Below are 23,262 nucleotides of genomic sequence, written 5' to 3'. Positions count from 1 at the left end.
GCAATTTTGCTTTATCCCAGGACAAGCAGGATGCTAGTCCTCACATATGGGTGATTAGCAAGCTAGAGGCTGATTCATTTTGTGCTGAAATGACCGTAAGGTATTGTTATTGAAATGAATCAGTCGAAATCACAGCAGGTTGGATGTAGAAGGAGTTGGGATTACACTGGAAACAAGTTCTTTAAGACGGATTGTCCATAGGCTGAATCTTGTCTTCCCTCTTTGTCTAAGCAGTAGTGAGCTGCAAAGGTATGAAGAGAACTCCATGTTGCTGCTTTACAAATGTCCAGAATAGGTACAGAGCGAAGGTGTGCTACTGAAGTTGACATCGCTCTGAGTGTGCTTTTACTCGCCCTTGAAGAGTAAGGCCTGCTTTTTCATAACAAAATTGTATGCAATCTGGTAGCCAGTTTGACAGAGTATGCTTACCCACTGCTTTACCTGGCTTGTTTGGATCATAGGATACAAACAGTTGACTGGATTTTCTTTGGGCTGTAGTGCGGTTTAAATAGAAGGAGAGCGCACGCTTACAGTCCAAGGTATGTAGGGCTCTTTCACCTTGATGGGAATGAGGCCTAGGAAAGAATGTAGGTAAAACTATTGATTGATTTAAGTGAAATTCTGTAACAACCTTAGGAAGGAACTTTGGATGTGTCCGGAGGACTACCCTGTCATGTAAGAACTTCGTAAAAGGCTCGTATGTGACTAGTGCTTGCAATTCACTGACCCTTCTGGCCGAAGTGATGGCTATAAGAAATACCGTTTTCCATGTAAGGTATTTAAGGTCACAGGTACTTATGGGCTCAAAGGGAGAACGCATAAGTCTAGTGAGTACTACGTTCAGATCCCATTGTATACTCGGGGAATGAACTGGAGGTTTAATGTGAGCTAGGCCTCTCATGAATTTAGTGACGAGAGGCTGTGTAGAGATAGGAGCGTCGTCCAGCTTATTATGGTAAGCTGAGATTGCACTTAAGTGTACCCGTACCGATGATGTCTTAAGACCAGAGTCTGAAAGATGGTAAAGGTAATCTAGTAGTGATGTAGTGGGGCAAGTGAAAGGATTTAAATCCTGCTGAGTGCACCACAGCGTAAACCGTTTCCATTTGTAGGAATAATTCTTTCTAGTGGAAGGTTTACGTGCAGCTATAAGTACTTGAGATATAGCGGATGGAAGGTTGAATTGCTGTAATATTAAGCTTTCAACATCCATGCTGTCAGGGACAGGGATTGAAGGTTGGGATGGCGCAACTGACCCTGTTCCTGAGTTATGAGATTGGGAGCTACTCCCAGGCGAATTGGATCCCTGACTGAAAGATCCAGTAGTGTGGGGAACCATACTTGTCGAGGCCAATATGGGGCTATGAGTATCATAGTCCCCTTGTCCTGTTTTAGCTTCACTAGTGTTTTGGTTAGGAGCGGTATCGGAGGATACGCGTATAACAGGCCTGATCTCCAATGGCGAGCAAATGCGTCCTTTGGCAGGCTGTTCTGCTGTCGGAGTAGAGAGCAGTAATTGTTCACTTTGTAGTTGAGCTGGGATGCAAAGAGATCTATCGTCGGTTGGCCCCAGCGCTGGAAGATTTTGGATGCTATTGTTGGATCCAAGGACCACTCGTGCGGTTGGAACTGACGACTGAGGCGATCCGCCACTGTGTTGTGGATGCCCGCTAGGTAGGTGGCCCGTAAAAGAATTGCATGTGTCAGGGCCCAGTCCCAGATCTGTGCTGCTTCTTGACAAAGGAGGTACGATCCTGTCCCTCCTTGTTTGTTGATGTACCACATTGCAACTGTGTTGTCCGTCTGGATTAAGACAGTCTTGTGTGATAGGCAGTCTTTGAATGCATACAGCGCATAACGTATAGCTCGAAGCTCTAGGAAGTTTATCTGAAAAGTAGCTTCGAGTCGTGTCCACTTGCCCTGTGTCTTTAGATGACCAATATGTGCTCCCCAGCCTAAGGTGGATGCATCTGTAGTCAACGTCACTTGTGGCACTGGCTGCTGAAAAGGTAGACCTTTGAGCAGGTTGGGCATTAGCGTCCACCAGAGAAGTGCGGCTTTGAGCTCTGGTGTGATGTAAACAGGAGTGGACATTGGTTGAGTGGCTTGTATCCACTGTGTTTTGAGTGTCCACTGTAGAAGTCGCATGGTCAGTCTGGCCATGGGAGTTAAATGAACCGTGGAAGCCATGTGCCCTAGAAGAATGAGGCACTGGTGAGCCGTCACCTTGAATCGGTTGCGGAGCTGGTGAGTTAAGAGGACAAGTGTCTGAGCACGGTCTTTTGGTAGAAAAGCGGTCGCTAGCGTAGTGTTTAGCTCTGCACCTATAAACTGTAGTAGATGAGTTGGTGACAGATGGGATTTCTGGTAATTGATGAGAAATCCCAAGGAATGAAGGACTTGGATGGTGAGCTTGAGGGACGCGACGGCACCTTCTTTTGAATGACTTTTGATGAGCCAATCGTCTAGATAAGGAAACACGTGCACCTTTTGTTTGTGTAGGTGTGCCACTGCTGCAGCCATGCATTTTGTGAACACTCTGGGTGCTGATGCTAGTCCGAATGGCAGCACCCTGTATTGAAAATGCTGATCTAGTACTTGAAACCGCAGGTACTGGCGATGCGGAGGGTAGATGGGGATGTGAGCGTAGGCATCTTGAAGATCCAGAGAGCAGAGCCAATCTCCCCTTTGAAGAAGAGGCAGAATGGAGCCTAGGGATACCATTCTGAATTTTTCTTTCTTGAGAAATTTGTTGAGATTCCTGAGGTCTAGGATAGGACGAAGGACTCCTGTTTTCTTTGGAATGAGGAAATATCGGGAGTATAATCCTCTGCCCTTCTGAGGACCAGGAACTGGTTCTATGGCCCTGATTCTCAGAAGGGTGGATAAATCTGTTTGAAGAATTATGGAGTGTTGATTTATTGAATGAGAGTGAAGTGGTGGATTCTCCATAGGGGTAGTTGAGAAATCCAACCTGTAACCGTGGGTCGTGATGGATAACACCCACTGGTCGGTGGTGATGGAGGCCCAATTGCTGAGAAAATGTTGAATGCGGCCTCCTACAGGTGTTTCGGGGAACGGATTTATGCTGCTGCTCTCTGGGGTTGTTCAGAAACCAGACGTGGCTGTTGTTTGTGGAGGCGGCTGAGGCCTCTGCTGCCTTTGCCTAGGCTGCTGGCACTGTGTTGGACGGCTAGGCCTCTGTCTACCTGCTGGGGGGTAGTATCTTTGTTGGAGATAATAAGGCCTTCGAGTGTCTCTTCTCGGAAATTTTCTGGAAGAGGCCTGCGACTCCTGAGGCTGAGACGACAATTGCTTCAAAGTCTCTGAATGATCCTTAAGTGTCGCTACCGCTTCCTTTATTTTGTCTCCGAAGAGATTATCCCCCAAGCATGGTAGATCAGAGAGATGATCCTGGACTTCTGGGCGAAGATCCGATGCTTTTAGCCATGCCCATCGTCGTGCAGCTATAGCTGATGCGGACAACCTTGCTGCTGTCTCAAAACAGTCGTAAGTGGCCCTGACTTCGTGTTTCCCCGAGTCAAGGCCTTTATGTACTAACGCTTGAAATGCCTCTTGGTATTGATCCGGTAAGGCCAGAGAAAGTTCCTGTACTTGCTTCCAAAGGTTTCTTTGGTATTGGTTCATGTACAGCTGGTAAGCTGTAATCTTCGATACCAGCATGGAACCCTGGAAAACTTTCCTGCCGAGGTTGTCCAACAACCTACTATCCTTTCCCGGCGGCACTGAAGCATGGGATTTCTGTCTCTTCGCCTTCTTTTGGGCGGACTCTACCACCACTGACTGGTGGGGCAGTTGTGGCCTTTGGAATCCCGGAGTTGGCTGCACTAAATAAGTGGCCTCAGCTCTCTTATTGATCGGGGAGACCGAACTTGGATGCTCCCAGATTCTTTGTTGAAGTTCCTGTAAGACTTCATGCACTGGGATTGCTAACATCTCCTTCGGTGGGTCTACGAACTGTAAGACTTCCAAAGTCTTCTGTCTTTGATCCACCTCTGTTTGTATAGGGAATGGGATGGTATCAGCCATTTCCCTAACAAAGTTCGTGAAGAAAAGATCCTCTGGTGGAGACTTCCTGTGATCCTCAGTTGGAGATGGCTCCGAGAATAAATCTTCCTCCGAAGAGTATTCTGAATGGGAATCATCCGATTCCTGCTGAGGCTTAGGATAAGGTGCTGATGGTCCTACAGGTGAATGTGGCCTAGGGGGCCTTGGCACCCCTGAAGGGCCTGGAAGTGGATCTTGCGGTGGTTGCCTTGTCAGGATTCCCAGTAGTGTGTCCAGTTTGTTGAAAACTGGGTGCGAAATGGGAACATCCTCCCGAGGAACCGGTGTTGGCATCGGCCTTCCTGGTGAGGGCACCGGCATGGGCATCGGCACCGAGGACGGAATCAGAGGAGGCGTACGAGGTAACGGTGAATCCACCGGGGTTGGAATCGATGTCGGTTCCCGCGGCATCGTCGATGACCCCGGAATCGTTAGTGCAGAGATGGGCATCGATGGATGTGGAATCGGCATCGATGGCGGTCTTGCGTCTCGAAGAGCCTGTTGCACCGCTTGACGAATGAGTATGTCAAGTTCCACACGCACAGCTGGTGAAAACAGAGCAGCTGTGGAGGGAGGCGGTGTTGGCGATGCCGATTCCTCCTCAGGGCCCTGAGGAGGTTCGGAACCCGGCACCGATATCGGTGGGGATCGCCCATCAGTAGGCCTTGGAGCCTCTGCTTCCGTCCGGGTTTTCTTAGCAGGGGAGGCTGTACCTGTGTTAGTGTCTCCGGACACCGACTCCCACCGTCGTCGATGTCGATGGCGATGCTTCTCAGGCTGTTTGTCGCTTCCTGAAGTGGATGCCTTCGATGAAATCGACGGGGTTGGAGTGGAAGCGTCCCCCGCAGCCGGAAGTTTCTTTTTTAATAGTAACTGCCGAACCGAGGCCGATGGCGAAGACTGGGCCGACGTCGATGGTCTTGGCAGCAGCTGGACTGAAAAGAGCTGCTCCATCCTTTCGGCCCTCAGTCGTCGACCTTTCGTGGTCATTTCAGCACAGGATGAACACGCTTGGATGTTGTGATCCTTGCCGAGGCAAAGAACACACTCACCATGCGGATCAGTAATAGACATTGTTCTATTACAATTCGGGCATTTTTTGAACCCGGAGGCCATGGCGCCGGACAGCCGTCGACGGCGAACCCGAATTTTATCGTTCCCAGCCGGGAATCGAAAGAGAAAAAAGTTACCAGCCGGTAACAAATGGGAAAAACCCTTCGATGGATAAAAATTTATTTGAAATTTTCCGATTTTTTGTGGAGATGAAATTTCACCTCAGACTCCAATCAAACCGCGAGGCTAACCGCTTCGCGGAAAAAAGAAGACTGAGGAGAGACCCCTGTGGCAGGGAATATCATAGCATGCTGGGCATGCTCAGTAGGCACTCCAGTGCCATTCAAAAGTTTCATAGAAACTTTGAGAGAAGTTTTCCGTACATAGGGCTCCATTATTGATGTCACCCATATGTGAGGACTAGCATCCTGCTTGTCCTGGGATAATAAGAGGTTCTCTCTCTGTCTTGCCCTTAGTGGGCTTAATCCCCCAGACATTAAATATTTTTCAAGAAACAACTACTATTTATGATTTCTAAAGCTCTACAGACATATGAGTACAGATACATTAGTGACTTCTCTATAGAAGTGTTTCCAACCAGTGTGCCATGACCACATGCGGGTTGGGCTAGACTGCAGGGAGAATTGTTCTGTCAACTAGTAACAGAACCCATGGAGGGAGCGACACTGGACCTGGTGCGGCACACTGGCACCCCTTTAGACCCGACTGCGTGTGCCATGAAGAAATTATCACTGCCTGGGCTCTGCTCTCAGCACCTTGCAACAAGACATGCCAGTAGTGGCTCTTAAATGTGTAGGAGCTCCTTTCTAGTTACAGCATGAGCCATGAAGCCTGGTAATTAATGGGCAGCATGCAGAGCACAAATAATCATACCTCGCTTTCAGGCAAATGCAATACCATGCGCTCAGGCTAGTACACAAGTTAACCTGCGATTGGACGTGCGTTTTGGACGCACATGCATAACACCTGATGCAATAAAGGGACCAGCGCATCCAAAATGAGCATTCAAACCAGCGCGTAGCCATATAAATGCCATATTAAGAACATAAGAACATGCCATACTGCGTCAGACCAAGGGTCCATCAAGCCCAGCATCCTGTTTCCAACAGTGGCCAATCCAGACCATAAGAACCTGGCAAGTACCCAAAAACTAAGTCTATTCCATGTTACCGTTGCTAGTAATAGCAGTAGCTAATTTCTAAGTCAACTTAATTAATAGCAGGTAATGGACTTCTCCTCCAATAACTTATCCAATCCTTTTTTAAACACAGCTATACTGACTGCACGAACTACATCCTCTGGCATCAAATTCCAGAGTTTAATTATGCGTTGAGTGAAAAAGAACTTTCTCCGATTAGTTTTAAATGTGCCATATGCTAACTTCATGGAGTGCCCCCTAGTCTTTCTATTATCCGAAAGAGTAAATAACAGATTCACATCTACCCGTTCTAGACCTCTCATGATTTCAAACACCTCTATCATATCCCCGCCCCCCCTCAGCTGTCTTCTCCAAGCTGAAAAGTCCTAACCTCTTTAGTCTTTCTTCATAGGGGAGCTGTTCCATTCCCCTTATTTTGGTTGCCCTTCTCTGTACCTTCTCCATCGCAATTATATCTTTTTCGAGATGTGGCGACCAGAATTGTACACAGTATTCAAGGTGCGGACTCACCGTGGAGCGATACAAAGGCATTTTGACATTTTCCGTTTTATTCACCATTCCCTTTCCAATAATTCCCAACATTCTGTTTGCTTTTTTTGACTGTCGCAGCACACTGAACCGATGATTTCAATGTGTTACCCACTATGACGCCTAGATCTCTTTCTTGGGTAGTAGCACCTAATATGGAACCTAACATTGTGTAACTATGGCATGGGTTATTTTTCCCTATATGCATCACCTTGCACTTATCCACATTAAATTTCATCTGCCATTTGGATGCCCAATTTTCCAGACTCAAAAGGTCTTCCTGCAATTTATCACAATCTGCTTGTGATTTAACTACTCTGAACAATTTTGTATCATCTGCAAATTTGATTACCTCACTCGTATTTCTTTCCAGATCATTTATAAATATATTGAAAAGTAAGGGTCCCAATACAGATCCCTGAGGCACTCCACTGCCCACTCCCTTCCACTGAGAAAATTGTCCATTTAATCCTACTCTCTGTTTCCTGTCTTTTAGCCAGTTTGCAATCCACAAAAGGACATCGCCACCTATCCCATGACTTTTTACTTTTCCTAGAAGCCTCTCATGAGGAACTTTGTCAAACGCCTTCTGAAAATCCAAGTACACTATGTCTACCGGTTCACCTTTATCCACATGTTTATTAACTCCTTCAAAAAAGTGAAGCAGACTTGTGAGGCAAGACTTGCCTTGGTTGAAGCCATGCTGACTTTGTTCCATTAAACCATGTCTTTCTATATGTTCTGTGATTTTGATGTTTAGCTAATACCACCGATATAAAAAAATAACCATGTGTACATTTTAACCCTCAAAAATTAACACCAGCCCCAGAGCTGGCGTAGAGACTTGAGAAGCCTTAAAAGTTGAACAGAAAAGCAGAAAACACTGCTTTTTTGTGGATCCTCCGACTTGATATTGTCGCAATATTAAGTTGGAGGAACTACAGAAAGCAGCAACATGGAAAAAAACAAAAAGTCTTGGAGGCTGTCAGATTCAAAAAATGGACTCTCAATTTAAGAGCGTCCATTTTCTTAACCCGTGGCTGTGCACGGGTTAGGAAAACTGACATTCATGAAACTGAGCATCCGTTTTCCTAACCTGCCCTGACAGCCACTTCTCCTGGGTGCCTGATCCTGAGGAGGCGCTAGGGACGCACAATTTCCCCTAGCACCTCCTTTTCAATCCAGCAGCTCATCAGCATAATGCACTGTGTGCCCGGGAGAGGTGGATGAACGTGCGTTAAGATAGCGGGCACTCAATCATGAGTACCCGTTTCTCGCATGCCCATACTGCATCGGCCTGCGTGTGGCGCACACAGCATCTCCTCGCCTTTTTTCTCCTGAGCCTCCCCTGCGTCCTTCCAGCCTCTGCCTTTTCCATAGGCTGCGTGAGATGGGGAGTGTGTGCATGAGCAGTGGATGTGACTCACTCTGAGTGTAGGGAGAAGAGTAGTGGAGGAGCTGAGATGCTACGTGAGTCAGCAGAGCTAAATAACCAGACTTCCTCTGCACTCATATAAAGAGGGAGCCGATCCACTGTGACAGATCCATGTTTGTTTCTGCCCCTTTATTTTTAAAATTTGAAAGAAAGACTGATTAGGCTTTTAGCGTTTTCCCAGGTCTTCTTTTGCCCAAAAGCACTGCCACAACATTTTTGTTAACGAAGGTGTGCCACAGGTTAGAAAAGGTTGGGAAACGTTCCTCTCTTGCCACTTGCCTTAATCACAACATTCTGTAAGGGGCTGACTTTTTTTTTTTTTTTACTGGCCAAGCAGTTTTATGTTTGCTTCTGCATTTTAATGATTGCATTTTTTTTTTTTTTTTTACATTTTTCCATTTTTAGTAGAAAAAGAAGAAACAAAAAAACCAAAGCTCTGCAGTTTTCATCACTTTCTGGCCATTACTTATCCAAGAGCCTTCCGATTAAGTTTCAGTTTGGTTTCTTGTCATTTCCAGAGCTACATCCCAGAACAAAGATACATGCAGGTGCAGCATGAGGGTTTTGTTCTAAGGTCACCCATGTGCCAGTGATGATGGCTCAATTAGCCTCTGATAACTGAACCAATTAGATTATAGACTTACACACATGGTAGAATAAAAGCCACATTTCAGCTCCATGTGCCAACACTGCAGTCACTCTGCAGGAGGCTTTCAGTCCCAGGAGTGAGTTTCAGTTGGGTGAATCAGTGAAGTACTTCCTGGATAATTTGGACCAGATTGGTGAGCAGAATTATATTCCCAGCAAACAAGACATTCTCCGAGTTAGAAAAGCCACTAAGGGGATTGTGGAACATGACTTCATTATCATAAAGATCCCATTCAAGATGGTGGATGTGGGTGGAGAGAGGTCCCAGCATCAAAAGTGGTTTCAATGTTTTGATGGCATAACTTGCATTCTGTTCATGGTGTCGTCTGGTGACTATGATCAGGTTCTCATGCAGGACAGGCACACAAACCGGCTTCTAGAATCCAAGAATATCTTTAAAACAATAGTCAATAACAAGCTTTTTCCCCCCCAATGTTTCCATCATCCTCTTCCTCAATAAAATGGACCTTCTCGTGGAGAAAGTGAAGATGGTTAGCAGCATTAAAAAAATATTTCTCAGATTTCAAAGAGGATCCCCACAGGCTGGATGCTGTCCAATGTTACCTAGTTCAGTGTTTTGACAGAAAGAGGCAAAACCACAGTAAACCCCCCTCTTCCATCATTTTACAACCAACAGCCATAGATACTGAGAATATTCGCTTTGTGTTTCATGCTGTGAAGGATACGATCCTCCAAGTACATATAAAAATTGAAGACTAAAGAGGTTAGGGCTGTTCAGCTTGGAGAAGAGAAGACGGAGGGGGAATATGATAGAGGTCTTTAAAGGGTAAATGTGAATCTTATTTACTCTGTTATTTACTCTTTCGGATAATAGAAGAACTAGGGGGCACGCCATGAAGTTAGCAAGTAGCACATTTAAAACTAATCTGAGAAAATTCTCTCTCACAATTAAACTCTGGAATTTGTTACCACAAGGAGGAAAGCAGACAGTCGCTCAGCAGTGCATGACTTGGAGAGAAGTATCTTCAAAGGATACTAATGAAACAGAAGAGTTAGCATATCTCAGAGAGGTTCCATGAAAAGCAAAAGTAATCCATGTGCCTTTAAGAACCAACATTTAAGATTCCAAATTATCTGTTAACTGAAAAGCAGGTTAATACAAATCAAAAACATACTTTGAAATGTTGGAATGCCAATGCCAGAAGTCTTAAGTAGTAAGATGAGAGAGTTATAGAGTGTATAGCATTGAATGAAGAGGTGGACATATTTGGCATATCAGAGACCTGGTGGAAGGAGGATAACCATTGGGATATATCAGGGTACAAATTATATCACAATGATAAAGAGGATCAACTTGGAGGCAAGGTGGCACTTTATGTTCGGAATGGCATAGAGAAACAGCATAAGAACTTAAGAAATTGCCATACTGGGTCAGACCGAGGGTCCATCAAGCCCAGCATCCTGTTTGCAACAGTGGCCAATCCAGGCTACTAGTACCTGGCAAGCATCCAAACACTAAGAAGATCCCATGCTACTGATGCCAATAATAGCAGTGGCTATTCTCTAAGACAACGTGATTAAAAGCAGTTAATGGACTTCTCAAAAAACTTATCCAAACCTTTTTTAAACCCAGCTACACTAACTACATCCTCTGGCAAAGAATTCCAGAGCTTAATTGTGCTTTGAATGAAAAATAATTTTCTCTGATAAGTTTTAAATGTGCTACTTGCTAACTTCATGGAATGCCCCCTAGTCCTATTATCTGAAAGAGTAAATAACTGATTCACATATACCCATTCTAGACCTCTGTCATATCCCCTCTCAGCTGTCTCTTCTTCAAGCTAAACAGCCCTAACCTCTTTAGCCTTTCTTCATAGGGGAGCTGTTCCATCCCCTTTATCAATTTGGTCACCCTTCTCCGTACCTTCTCCATCACAACTATATCTTTTTTGAGATGCAGTGACCAGAATTGTACACAGTACTCAAGTTGCGGTCTCACCATGAGCGATACAGAGGCAGAATCTTTATGGGTACAAATCCCATAGGAGTTTACCACTATCAACTCAGCTAAAATAAGATGGACAATGAAATGCTAAGAGAAATAAGCAAACCTAACAATTTGGTAATGCAGTAATAATGGGAAAATTCAGTTACGCCAATATTAACTGGGTAAATGTAATATCAGGACATGCTAGAGATTTAAATTTCTTGGATGGAATAAATGACTGCTTCATGGAGCAATTGGTTCAAGAACAGACAAGACAGGGAGCTATTTTAGATCTAAATCTTAGTGGAATGCAGGATTCGGTGAGAGGGGTAAAGATGGTGGGGCCACTTGGCAATAATGATCATAATATGACCAAATCTGAATTAATGACTGGTAGGGGGACAAAAAGTAAATCTACAGATCTACCATTAAACTTTTGAAAGGGAGATTTTGATAAAATGAGGAAGATAGAAAAAAAGTGAAAGGAAAGGTTAAGAATACACAACAGACATGGACACTATTTAAAAATACCATCTTAAATGCACAGTCCAGATGTATTCCACACATTAAGAAACGTGGAAGAAAGGCCAAATGATTACCAGCTTAGTTAAAAGGCAAACTGAAAGGCTATTTTAGCCAAAAATTTAAAGAAGGATCCATCTGAAGAAAATAGCAAAAAGCATAAACATTGGCAAGTTAAATGTAAAACATTGATAAGACAGGTTAAGAATTTGAAAAGAAGCTGGTCGTAGAGGCAAAAACTCAAAATCTTTTTAAGATATATCCAAAGCAGGAAGCCTGCAAGGGAGTTGGTCAGACCATTAGATGATTAGGGGTTAAAGGGGTACTTAGGGAATATAAGGCCATCACCGAAAAACTAGAATCTTTGTTTCGGTGTTTACTAATGAAGATGTTGGGGACATATCCATTCCAGAGACTGTTTTCAAGAGTGATGTTTCAGATGAACTGAACCAAATCACAGTTGACCTGGAAGATGTAGGTGGTCATATTGACAAATTGAAGAGTGCCATATTTCTCAGACCAGATGGTATACACCCCAGGGGTCTAAAAAAATGAAATTCAGATCTAATACTAGTATTTGTAACCTACCATTAAAATTGTCCATTGTACTGATGATGAAGGTGGTCAATGAAACCCCAATTTTTAAAAAGGGCTTTGGGGTGATCTGGAAACCATAGACAGGTGAGTGACTTCAGTGCCGGGAAAAATCATAGAAACTATTCTAAAGAACAAAATCACAGAATGGTTTAATGGGACACAGCTAACATGGATTTACCCTCACAAAACTGCTACATTTTTTTAAGGAGTTAATAAATGTGTGGATAAAGGTGAGAAGTAGATAAAGTGATTCAGATTTTTAGAAGATGTTTGACAAAGTCCTTCATGAGAGGCTTCTAAGAAAATGAAAAAGTCATGGGATAGGAGACAATGTACTTTTCTGGATTGCAAACTGGTTAAAAGACAGGAAAGAGTAGGATTAAATAGTTTCCTCAGTGGAGAGAGGTAAACAGTGGAGTACCTCAGAGATCTGTACTTGGGCTGGTGTTTTTTTAATACATTTATAAATCTGAAAAGGGGAACAAGTGAGGAACAAATTTGCAGATGACAAAAAAGATTCAGAGTAGTTAAATGACAAGCAGAAAGTGATTTAACTGCAGGAGGACCTTGCAAGACCGAAAGACTGGGTATCCAAATGACAGATGAAATTTAATTTTGACAAGTGCAAGGTTATACACATAGGGGGAAAAAAACCCAACACAAAACAACCAGTAGTGACATGTTAGGTTTTATGTTAGGAGTTATCACCCAGGAAAAAGATTTAGGCTTCATAGTGGACAATACATTGAAGTCATTGCTTCAGTGTGTTGTGGTAGTCAAGAAAGTAAACAGAATGTTATTAAATTATTAGAAAGAGAATGTTGAATAAAATGAAGAATATCATAATCCCTCTGTATCGCTCCATGTTAAGACAGCACCTTGAGTACTGTGTTCATGTCTGGTCACTGCATTTCAAAAAAAAGATATAGATGCAATGGAGAAGGTACAAAGAAGGGCAACCAAATTGATAAAGGGGAAGGAACGGCTCCTCTGAGGAAAGGCTAAAGAGATTAGGGCTGGTCAGCTTGGAGAAGAGACTGCTGAGGAGGGATACTATAGAGGTCTACAAAATCATGAGAGGATTAGAATGTGTAAATGTGAATTGGTTGTTCAATCTTTCAAATACTGGAAGGACTAGGGAACACTCCATGAGGTTAGCAAATAGCACATTTAAAACAATTCTGATAAAAAATAAATGTTTTCAAGCAACACACAATTAAGCACTGAAATTCATTGCTAGAGGATGTGGTTAAGGCAGTTAGGTTAGCTTGGTTTAAAAAAAGATTTGGAAAAGGTCCTGGAAGAGAAGTCCATAAATAGCTATTAGTCAAGCTGACTTTGGAAATAGCCACTGCTTATTACCAGTATTAGTAGCATGGGTACTAAAGGGCATTAGTAACCGATACATGTATCCTGTATTGACCACTATTAGAAACAGGATGCTGGGCTTGATGGACCCTCTGTCTGACTCAGTATGGCAACTTATGTTCGCATCCTTAGTTTTTAACTCACTTCAGAGCTCGGGACCACAGTATTTGTAAGAATGTCAAGTTCAGTATATCCCAAACTGGAATCTCTATGCCTCAGAGGAATTTCTGTTAGACACTCCTTTAAAAGAGGTTACTTTGGTTGAGACTAGGAAAGACTTTGTCCTTGGCTTTTGAAACTGCCAAAGGAATTACAAACTACAGGGGCTTACTTACATTTCTGAAAGCTGTGCAAGGTCTGGATGTTTTCTTCTTTTTGACTGAATTACGCTCTTGCACTCTGTTTTTGAAGTTGTTATTTATATTATATAATTGTTTTTGTCACCTAAATTTATTTTATTATTTATTTGCTAGTCTGTACTGATGTTATTGTACGTTGTCTATTATTCATGATTAATGGCTAATTAGCCATTTTGTTTTAATTGTATTATGTATGTTTACTTATTGCTTGTCCAACAAATGACATTAAGCATTAAGTGGACTGAGGAATAAGAACCAGGTTCATCATGTTGCCTCCATCCACATGTCCTTCGCCCTACCTAACACCTTACCCTTGACAGCTATAGAGGCTGGTGGATGCTACAACACTGAAGTCAGGATTAGGGTCTGACTAGGTAGGCCATATGTTTTTTTTTTTCCTGCTAACATGTTTCTATGTTTCTACATGGGACAGGTTGTAAACTCATTCTCATGATACCCAAAGAATGCATTGAGGCTTAAGCTCCTCTGTCTGTGCAGAAACTGAATTCTGGACCAAAACTGAAATTTGTATGTAGCAAGTGATGCACAGATTGTTCAGGCCCAGATTTAGGCATGGCAACTGCTTCTGGTGCCAAATTCTTATAAGGCACCGGAGTGTTGCCTCCACTACCAATCCTAATTCGGAGCCTTCAGTCACAGCACTGCTTATTGCCTTTAGCGGTGCCCGCTTAAAAATAAATAAATAAATAAATCAGTGCAGGGCCTTCAACAGCTCTCATGCATTGATGGATCCTGTGGTGCCCCATCCCCACCTTCTGCACAGGCTTCCTGTTACCATGGAAACCTTGCAAGGGGCGGGGCTTTGCAGGGTCTGTCAGCACGCAAGCACAGCAACTTGCAGATGAGAGAGGGGGAAAGGGAATTTGGCATTGTCCCCACTCCCCACAGGGAGGTGTCAAAGGATAACTCCCTCTCTCTCCACTGGTTATGGGCACTTGCTGCCTTAATCCAACCCTGCTACTATTATTTGTTGATCTGGTACACTAAGATGGGCAGAGCAGTGAGCTTGGCAAAGGAAGCTTTTTGTAGCCTGTGATGGTTTCCATCTGGAACTTGATTTTCAGGTTCTTGCACACTCAGTCAGGGACTTTCTTGAGAAAAAAAAACAAAACACCAAGTTCCTACTTTTAGGCACAGAGCTCCCTTCTGAGAATAAACCCAGCCCTCTGACACACTTCTCTGCAGAAACTTAAGTGAAACACAGAAACGTAACATAGCAATGCTGATTTCCAGTTCTGGGTAGTGAGCAGCGATTCACCAGAGCACAAACAGAAATATACCACACGGTGCAGCTGATTTGAACCAGGATGTTTGCTACATTTACAGAATTCAAATTCTGAAAAAAATACAATGCTTTAAAGTGTAGTTTGGAGGCAAAAGTTTCAGCAGACAGTGTGACTTTCAGGCTGATTAATTTGATTTCCTAAGAACCAGGGAAAATAAAGCACTGGTGAAGTTTGTCCAGCTGCTGTCAGACCAGATACTCATAACTTAATGTCAGCTACAGAAGGAACACAACCCAAGCTTTCAATTAGTTTAGTTTATTAGTTTAACTTAATTCTATTGCCACCGTGCATAACAGTGTATGTAAAAATAGATACTATTCCAGTAAACTGTAGATCTGAGCTGAAAACCATGGAACAGCTTAACACAGATCAGTTCGTTTTTACACTGGGAGCCCAGTTTTCAAACCTATCTGCTGTACAGCATTTGAACATGTAAGAATGCGTGGAGATTTATCCCTAGATTTTATAAACTGTGCGGTGGGACCTGCAGTTTATAAAATATTGCATTTTTCTGCTCCGAAAATACAGGTCCCACCGCACAGTTTATAAAATCTAGGGATAAATCTCCACAAATATTTCCAATGCAAGAAAATATATTCTCTCTACCCATTTTATAAACATGCACTTGTATATGTTATGCACAAAAAAACCATGATATTGCATGAACAAACACCAGAATTACACGTAGAAGAAGGTATTTTATAAAATACGCACATATGCTGTATGGGTGAGCTTCCCACCCTATACTTTCTTCAGGAATAGTTTATTAATTGTATGGAAAATACTTGCATGCTTACTGGAATCAGTTTGCTGATACCACTACAGTTCATTTAAACCCTCTCACATGTTGCCCTGAACCCCCACCAGTTCACCCAGAACTCCCACTCAAAAACTGAAAACAGACAAGTCCAATTTCACTTGCATCTGTCATTAGTAGGTATAAAAGTGTATGAATAAGTTCGGTTATGTATGCACATTTCTCTTACAAAATAGCAACCAAATACTTCTGAAACCCACTCCATAAAGGCATAGGCCTTTTGGTCCCAAGTAAAATCTATATGTGAAACCGAAAATATGTACCTACTCTCAAGGGTTATAAGACATCCTCATGCTCCTGCTGTCTTCCTTTTGTTGTTGAAGCAAGGTTCACCATGGTCTCAATCTGGACCCATTTTGGGGATGGCATTAGTTCTGTCCGCCTCCCACCCAGAAACCAGCCCATAATATAACAATCACCATACTAGGTCAGACTGGTGGTCCATCAAGCCCAGTATCCTGTTTTCAAAAGTGGCCAATCCAGGTCACAAGTACCTGGCAAGATTCCACAGTAGATAGATCCCATACTGCTAATGCCCAGGGATAAGTGGTGGCTTTTCCCCAAGTTTACCTGGTTAATAACCGTTTATGGACTTCTCCAGGAACTTGTCCAAAACGTTTTTAAATCCAGCTACACCAGCTGCCTTTATCACATTCTCTGGCAATGAATTCTAGAGCTTAATTGTGTGTGGTGTGAAAAATGTTCTCCAATTTGTTTTGAATGTGCTACTTACTAATTGCAGAGTGTTTCCTAGTTTTTGTATTATTTGAAAGGGTAAATAACCTACAGTATTCACCTTTACCCATTCTATTCCACTCATATCCCCTCTTAGCCAAGCTGAATAGCCCTAACCTCTTTAGTCTTTCCTCAGGAGGGATGTCATTCCATTCCCTTTATCATTTTTGTCACCCTTCTTTGTGTATGTATACACACACTTTTTTTTTTTTTTTTTAAGATACAGCGACCAGAATTGCACAGTACCCGAGGTGTGGTCTTACCATACAGCGATAGAGACACTGATATTCTCAGTTTTATTCTCCATGCCTTTCCTTTCATGACCAGAGAAAATCATGTGACTGTTTTCTCGTTTCTGGTATTAGCACTGCTCTGCTTTCCTCTACCCAGACAATGGACTCAAGAGGAGCTTGAAAGTGTACTGTAGTGCACAGAGTCATCAGAGGTCAACGTGTTGAAATCGGCACTTGCAGACTGCCAAGAGTGGGGGGGGGGGGGGGGAAGAGGAGTGGATATTAAATATCTTTGTGAGCGATATTGCAGAGGGGTTAGAAGGAAAAGTTTGGAGGGTTATTTTTTGCAAATAACTCTAAAATCTGCAACAAAGTGGATACTCCTGCAGAAAATGAGAAGTGTAAAAAAAGCTTGAGGAGTAGTCTACTATTCTGGCAGTTAACATTCCACGTGAAGAAGTTTAGAGTCATGCATTTGAGGTGCAGAAATCCAAAATATTTGTACGTGATGGAGAGTGAGAGATTGATGTGCACAGACTGGGGTAGACACCTCAGGGTGATAATGATTAATGATCTGAAAGTAGCAACACTATGTGACAAGGTGGTGACTAAGACCAGAGGGCAGCTAGGTTACACAGAGAAGCATTGCCAACAGAAAAAAAGGAGGTAATAACGCCCTTGTACAGATCATTGGTGAGGGCTTACCTGCAATACAGTGTTCTATGCTGTGGGTTGTATCTCAAAAAGGATACAGATAGATGTAATCCAGAGAAACAAAGTGGTGCAGGGTCTGCACCAAAAGCCATAGATAATGAGACTGAAGGACCTAAATATGTATACCCTAAAAGAAGGAAGGAGAGTCAGGGATGAAATACAGACTTAAATTTATTTATTTATTTTTTATTTATTTATTTAACTTTTTTATATACCAACATTCAAGACGGTGGTCCCATCATGCTGGTTCACAAGAAACAGGGGTGTAATTATAATAAACTTTACCATTTAAACAATAGTGCAGAAAAGCAGTTACAAATAACAAGGAAAACAATAACTTGGAATGAGAAGGGAAATGAAAGTCAGATAGTTATATATAAGTATAAATAACATTGTAAGAGGTGGCTATTAACGCTAATGCTAGCGGAGCGTGTTGAAAGAAGGAAGTTAGATGGAATTGGAGTTAGGAAAGGCCTGCGTGAACAGCCACGTCTTGAGTCTTTTCTTGAATGTTGAGATGTTGGGTTCCATTCTAAGATCCGGGGGAATAGAGTTCCATAATGTTGGACCGGCTGTGGAGAGTGCCCGATCTCTGAGCGTGATGTGTCTGGTAGTCTTGGCTGGAGGTACTTGAAGTGATCCTTTGTAAGCGTCTCTTGTCGGTCTTGTGGAATGGTGTAATCGGAGGGGGATATGAAGATCTATTGGGGCTAATTGATGGATGTTTTTGAAAATGGTGAGAATGGCCTTGTAGATTATTCTGAAATGGATGGGCAGCCAATGGAGGTCCATCAAGATAGGTGTTATGTGTTCTCTTCTCCTGGTATTGGTGAGTATACGGGCGGAGGCGTTTTGGACCATTTGTAATGGTTTGGTGTGTGATGAAGGGAGACCAAGCATGATGGTGTTACAATAGTCCAGCTTTGCGAAAATGATTGATTGTAGGATTGTTCTGAAATCATGTGTGTGGAAGAGGGGTCGTATTCTTTTCAGCACTTGGAGCTTATAAAAGCAGTCTCTGGTGGTTTTGTTGATGTTAGCTTTCAGGTTTAGGTGATTGTCAATTTGAACTCCTAGATCTCTCACTTGTGTGGTGTTTGGTACAGTTGGATGGGTGTATGAGATGGAGCTGTTTTCTGGTGTGATGAGTAGAAGTTCTGTTTTTGATGAATTTAGTATCAGGTTGAGACTTGTAAGAAGTTGTTTGATATTTTGGAGGCAGGCTTCCCAGTGCAACAGTGTTTTTGCGAGCGACTCTTCGATGGGGATCAGGACCTGGATATCGTCAGCGTAGAGAAAATGTTTGAGATTGAGGTCAGTAAGAAGTTTACATAAGGGTAATAGATAAATGTTAAATAAGGTAGGAGACAGGGATGAGCCCTGAGGGACTCCTACTGATGCGGGGTGTATGGAGGATTCTTTATTATGAATCTTAACCTTATAACCTCTGTTGCTGAGGAAGGTTCTGAACCATGATAGGGCAGTGCCTGAGATACCTATGGCTGATAATTGGTTGACGAGAAGGGAGTGATTGACCGTGTCAAATGCAGACGAGAGGTCGAGTAGTATCAGAAGGAAGGCTTGTCCTTTGTCTAATCCTAGGATGATGTGGTCAGTCATAGAGATGAGGAGGGCTTCCGTGCTTAAGGTTTTACGGAATCCGTATTGTGATGGAAATAGAAGGTTGTTGTCTTCAATGTGGTTTGAGAGTCGTGAGTTTACCAATTTTTCCATTATCTTGGCTATGAATGGGAGGTTAGCTATCGGTCTAAAATTGTTAGGATCGTTTGGGTCGAGATTTGGTTTTTTGAGAAGGGGTCTGAGTGAGGCAAGTTTGAGGTTGTCCGGGTAGAATCCTTGTGTGAGGGAGCAATTTATGATGTCTGCCAGGGTTTTGGAGATGGATTCTGGAATTGCTAGTAGAAGTTTGGCTGGGATGTGATCCGAGGGATGAGAAGATGGTTTCATTTTCCTTAGTATTCCTTGGATCTCGGCGGATGAGGTTGTGTCAAGTTCTTCTAACCGAGTGTAGTTGAATGGGGGTGGAGGAGTTGTTAGTGGAACAGTGGGGTTCGTGGGGAGCTGTGATAGGAGAGTATTGATTTTGTTGTTGAAGAATAGAGCTAATTCTTCTGCTTTTGATTGAGCTTGGTCATGTGTAATCTCTGGTTGGTTTACTTGTGTGAGGTTGGCTACATAGCTGAAGAGGGCTTTGGCATCGAAAACAAGGTCGTGTATCTTCGAGGCGTAGTAGTCTCTCTTGGATCTTAGGGTGCTTGATTTGTATTGATGCAGAGATGATTTGTAGATTGAAAGGGTGTTGGTTCCTGGGTTTTTGCGCCATTTAGCCTCATTTTGTCTTAGTTGGAGTTTGAGCTTTCTTAATTCTGCTGAGAACCATGGCTGTCTTTTGGAGGAATTCTGGTGTGGTTTTTTTGTGATAAGAGGGCATAGCTTGTTGGCTATAGTTTCGGTGATTGTGTTCCAAGATTGAAGTGCTGTGTTCGGATCTGTAAGGTCCAGATGGTGGAGTAGTGGAGATAGGTGATTATTAAGGTCTTCTGGGGAGCAAGTTTTCCTATATTTGAAGGAGGGCAAAGGAATGCAAGCGGGGTTGGTATCTTTTATAGAGAATGAAGTAGTTATTAGGTAGTGATCTGACCACGGGACCTTTGTGCAATTAGGTATAGATACGGGCTTGATTGCAGTGTTAACGAAGATCAGGTCTAACGTGTGGCCGGCTTTGTGGGTAGGTTTATTAACTAATTGAGTGAAGCCTAGTGCTGTGAGAGCTGTGAGTAGAGTTTCACAGTTGGGTGAGGGGGTAGGGTTATCAACGTGCAAGTTGAAATCCCCTAGAATGATGGCTGGCGAGTCAAAGTTGATGAGGGCAGTGGAGAGGCATCTGATTCCAAGAGTCCTGGGGGGGCATATACGAGAAGGATTTGTAGCTTGTCTGAGGTGAAGAAGCCGAATTCAAGTTTTGAGTTGGAATTGGATTGCTGTAGCGAGAATCTGAGGTCCTTTTTAGTTGCTAAGAGAATGCCTCCTCCCTTTTTTTTATGACGAGGTAGCGAGAAGAAGTCGTACACCTCTGTAGGTAGTTGATTAATTATTGCTGTGTCTGATGGTTTTAACCATGTTTCGGTAATTGCACATATCTCCGGTTTCACATCGATGAGGTAGTCATTCAATATTATAGACTTTTTCGTGAGGGATTGAGCATTGAAGAGGCTTAAAGAGAAAAGGGTGAGGCCTAGAAGTTGTGTGGACGGAGTGATTAAAATTGAAGAGAGAGATTTAAGGTTGTGTTGTTGGGCATGTCGGAAAGAAATTCTTTTAGGTGGAGTATTATGTTGGAGAATTGGAATTGTGAAAAATGGGGCCATTTGTGGGGTCTACGTTGTATGAATGTTTGTGGTTTGTTGGAGAGGCTGGATGAATGCTGGACGCTTGCTGGAGAGGCTGGATGAATGCTGGACGCTTGCTGGAGAGGCTGGATGAATGCTGGCGCTTGCTGGAGAGGCTGAATGAATGCTGGACGCTTGCTGGAGAGGCTGGATGAATGCTGGACGCTTGCTGGAGAGGCTGGATGAATGCTGGACGCTTGCTGGAGAGGCTGGATGAATGCTGGACGCTTGCTGGAGAGGCGGACTTTTATTCCATACGGCTGAAACGGTTAAATCTGTAACTTTGCTGGCTGTTGCCTTTGTTGAAGGTTTTGGTTATTCCGCGGGTATGGCTCGGGGCCTCCTAGGGGCTCTACGAAGGGGCGAGACAAAGGGGCAGGCCCCTTTGTCGCGCTCCTTCGGCGCGCAGCGCCTAGCAGGGCAAAGGAATTAAAGCCCAGCCGGGCTGTCGCTGATAGGCTGGAGGCTTTAGGTGGGCGGGCCTTGGCGCGGTTCCCTCGGTTGGTTTTTTCACTGTCTTTTCTTTGGGCGGCGATTTCGGGCCTCGGCGCGTGGCTGGCGTTGGGGCCTCCCGGGTGGGGGCGCGAGCACTGACCTGACCCTCCCCCGGCGGGGCTCCGGCGCCGGTCGCGCGGGTCTTCGGTCGCCGAGAAGGAGAAAGGGAGATGGCTCCTGCCGCGCGAAGGTTTAAAGCCCAGCCGGGCTGTCGCTGATAGGCTGGAGGCTTTAGGTGGGCGGGCCTTGGCGCGGTTCCCTCGGTTGGTTTTTTCACTCTTTTCTTTGGGCGGCGATTTCGGGCCTCGGCGCGTGGCTGGCGTTGGGGCCTCCCGGGTGGGGGCGCGAGCACTGACCTGACCCTCCCCCGGCGGGGCTCCGGCGCCGGTCGCACGGGTCTTCGGTCGCCGAGAAGGAGAAAGGGTATTAATATTAATATTAATGAAAGTATATTAATGAAAGTATATTAATGAAAATAATATTAATATTAATGAAAGGTATTAATAGTGCAGGAAAAAAACCCCCAAACCTTTCCCAATGGATAGGAAGCTGCAGAACTAGGAGTCATGATATGAAACTCCAAGAGGATAGACTCAGGAACAATGTCTGGAAATATTTTTCGCAGAAGGGCAGACATGAAATTCCCTCCCAGAATGAGGGCGACAATCAGAAAGGTTAACAGAATTTAAAAAGGAGTGGCATAAACACAGACGATCCCTAGTGGCTAGAGGATGGAAATGAGGAAGCAGGGTAATCTATGGTAACTTTTGGGATAACCTGCACAGAGTAGCAGTTACAAACTTAGGGCCTGATTCATCAAGGCATTTTCCCATAGACACAGAATGGGAAAAATGCCTTAGTGAATCAGGCCCTTAAACAGAAGGCAGGAGGGTAACCTGCATGGTGCAGAAGTTACAAGTGGTGCATTCAAGGGAACTACCTGGGCATATTTTACAGTTAATGAATGGTTTAGCTATCTTGGCTGTTTACATTACTTCAACAAAGTTTGATCAACTTCACTCATTATGGTGGCAAGGCAGGGGCTGTCTGCTCTTGTGCTTCTATGGCCTGGATAGGCCCTCTGTGCACCGCAAGAAGGAATGACTAGGGGGGGGGTCGTCTGGTGATCACCTGCTTGTACAGCTTGGATAGGGCTGCCTTATCAGAGGGTAACCTGCATGACGTGGCAGTTACAACCCTAAACACCTTCCTGGTCAGACTGGATAGACCATTTTTATCTGCCATCATTTACTGTGTTACTACACATAGGGAAGAGAGAAGAAATGTTCTTCAGCTGCCAAGGAAAATGGGCTATGCCGGCAGCCTCTTCCAGTCCTCAGATGCCAATAGGAGGGGTTCCACTGGCTGTCCCAAGGCCCTCTTCCAATCTTCAGGCATTGGCACGATGGGCTCTGCCAGCTGCCTTTTCCATTCTTGAGCCACCAGTGGAATGGGATCCACCAGCAGCCTCTCTTTTTGGTAAAATGAAGCTTCCCCAGCAGCCCTGCCAGGCCTCTCCCTCTCTCCCTCTCTTCCACCATCCCCCAACCTCTGGGTATGTCACTCTGTGCAACTACAGTTTGCATACCCGGTCACGCACATGTTCAACATCTGTACTGTGAGGGCCAGCACTGGCAGGTTCGAATGGCAGAGCCTACCTTCCTCCTGTGTGATGAGAGCCAGAGATGCTCCCAGTGGAACCAGAGACGGAGTTGACAGACATACAAAATATGGATACCATGCTTACCATGGCCAGGCTGCTGCTATCAGTTATCCTCATCTGGTCCCAAAGGTCCTTTTGAATGATTCTGGCAATGAGAGGAATCAGTGGGTATGCATAGAGTA

At 44.0% G+C, this 23,262-nt stretch overlaps 1 protein-coding gene and 1 pseudogene across 12 annotated transcripts in view; one reads left to right on the top strand and one right to left on the bottom strand.

Annotated features, from left to right (window-relative positions):
• The window catches only part of TMCC1 (transmembrane and coiled-coil domain family 1), a 252,711-nt gene that overhangs the window by 19,343 nt on the left and 210,106 nt on the right, over window positions 1-23,262 (bottom strand). Inside the window, exon 1 of one of the 12 annotated variants that reach the window (XM_029601409.1) lies at window positions 23,165-23,218. The exons of the other annotated variants lie outside the window; for them this stretch is intronic. Coding sequence (XP_029457269.1) covers window positions 23,165-23,197 — 33 coding nt within the window. The 5' untranslated portion in view covers window positions 23,198-23,218. Of the gene's footprint in view, window positions 1-23,164; window positions 23,219-23,262 lie in introns of those variants that run through there. 12 annotated transcript variants of the gene reach the window in all.
• Window positions 4,485-9,632, top strand: LOC115089271 (annotated as a pseudogene).

The sequence above is a fragment of the Rhinatrema bivittatum genome, chromosome 4 (genome assembly GCF_901001135.1).
Source record: "Rhinatrema bivittatum chromosome 4, aRhiBiv1.1, whole genome shotgun sequence".
Taxonomy (NCBI): Eukaryota; Metazoa; Chordata; class Amphibia; order Gymnophiona; family Rhinatrematidae; genus Rhinatrema; species Rhinatrema bivittatum.
The sequence above is the reverse complement of the archived record's forward strand: the minus strand, read 5'-3'. Positions and strand labels throughout refer to the sequence as shown.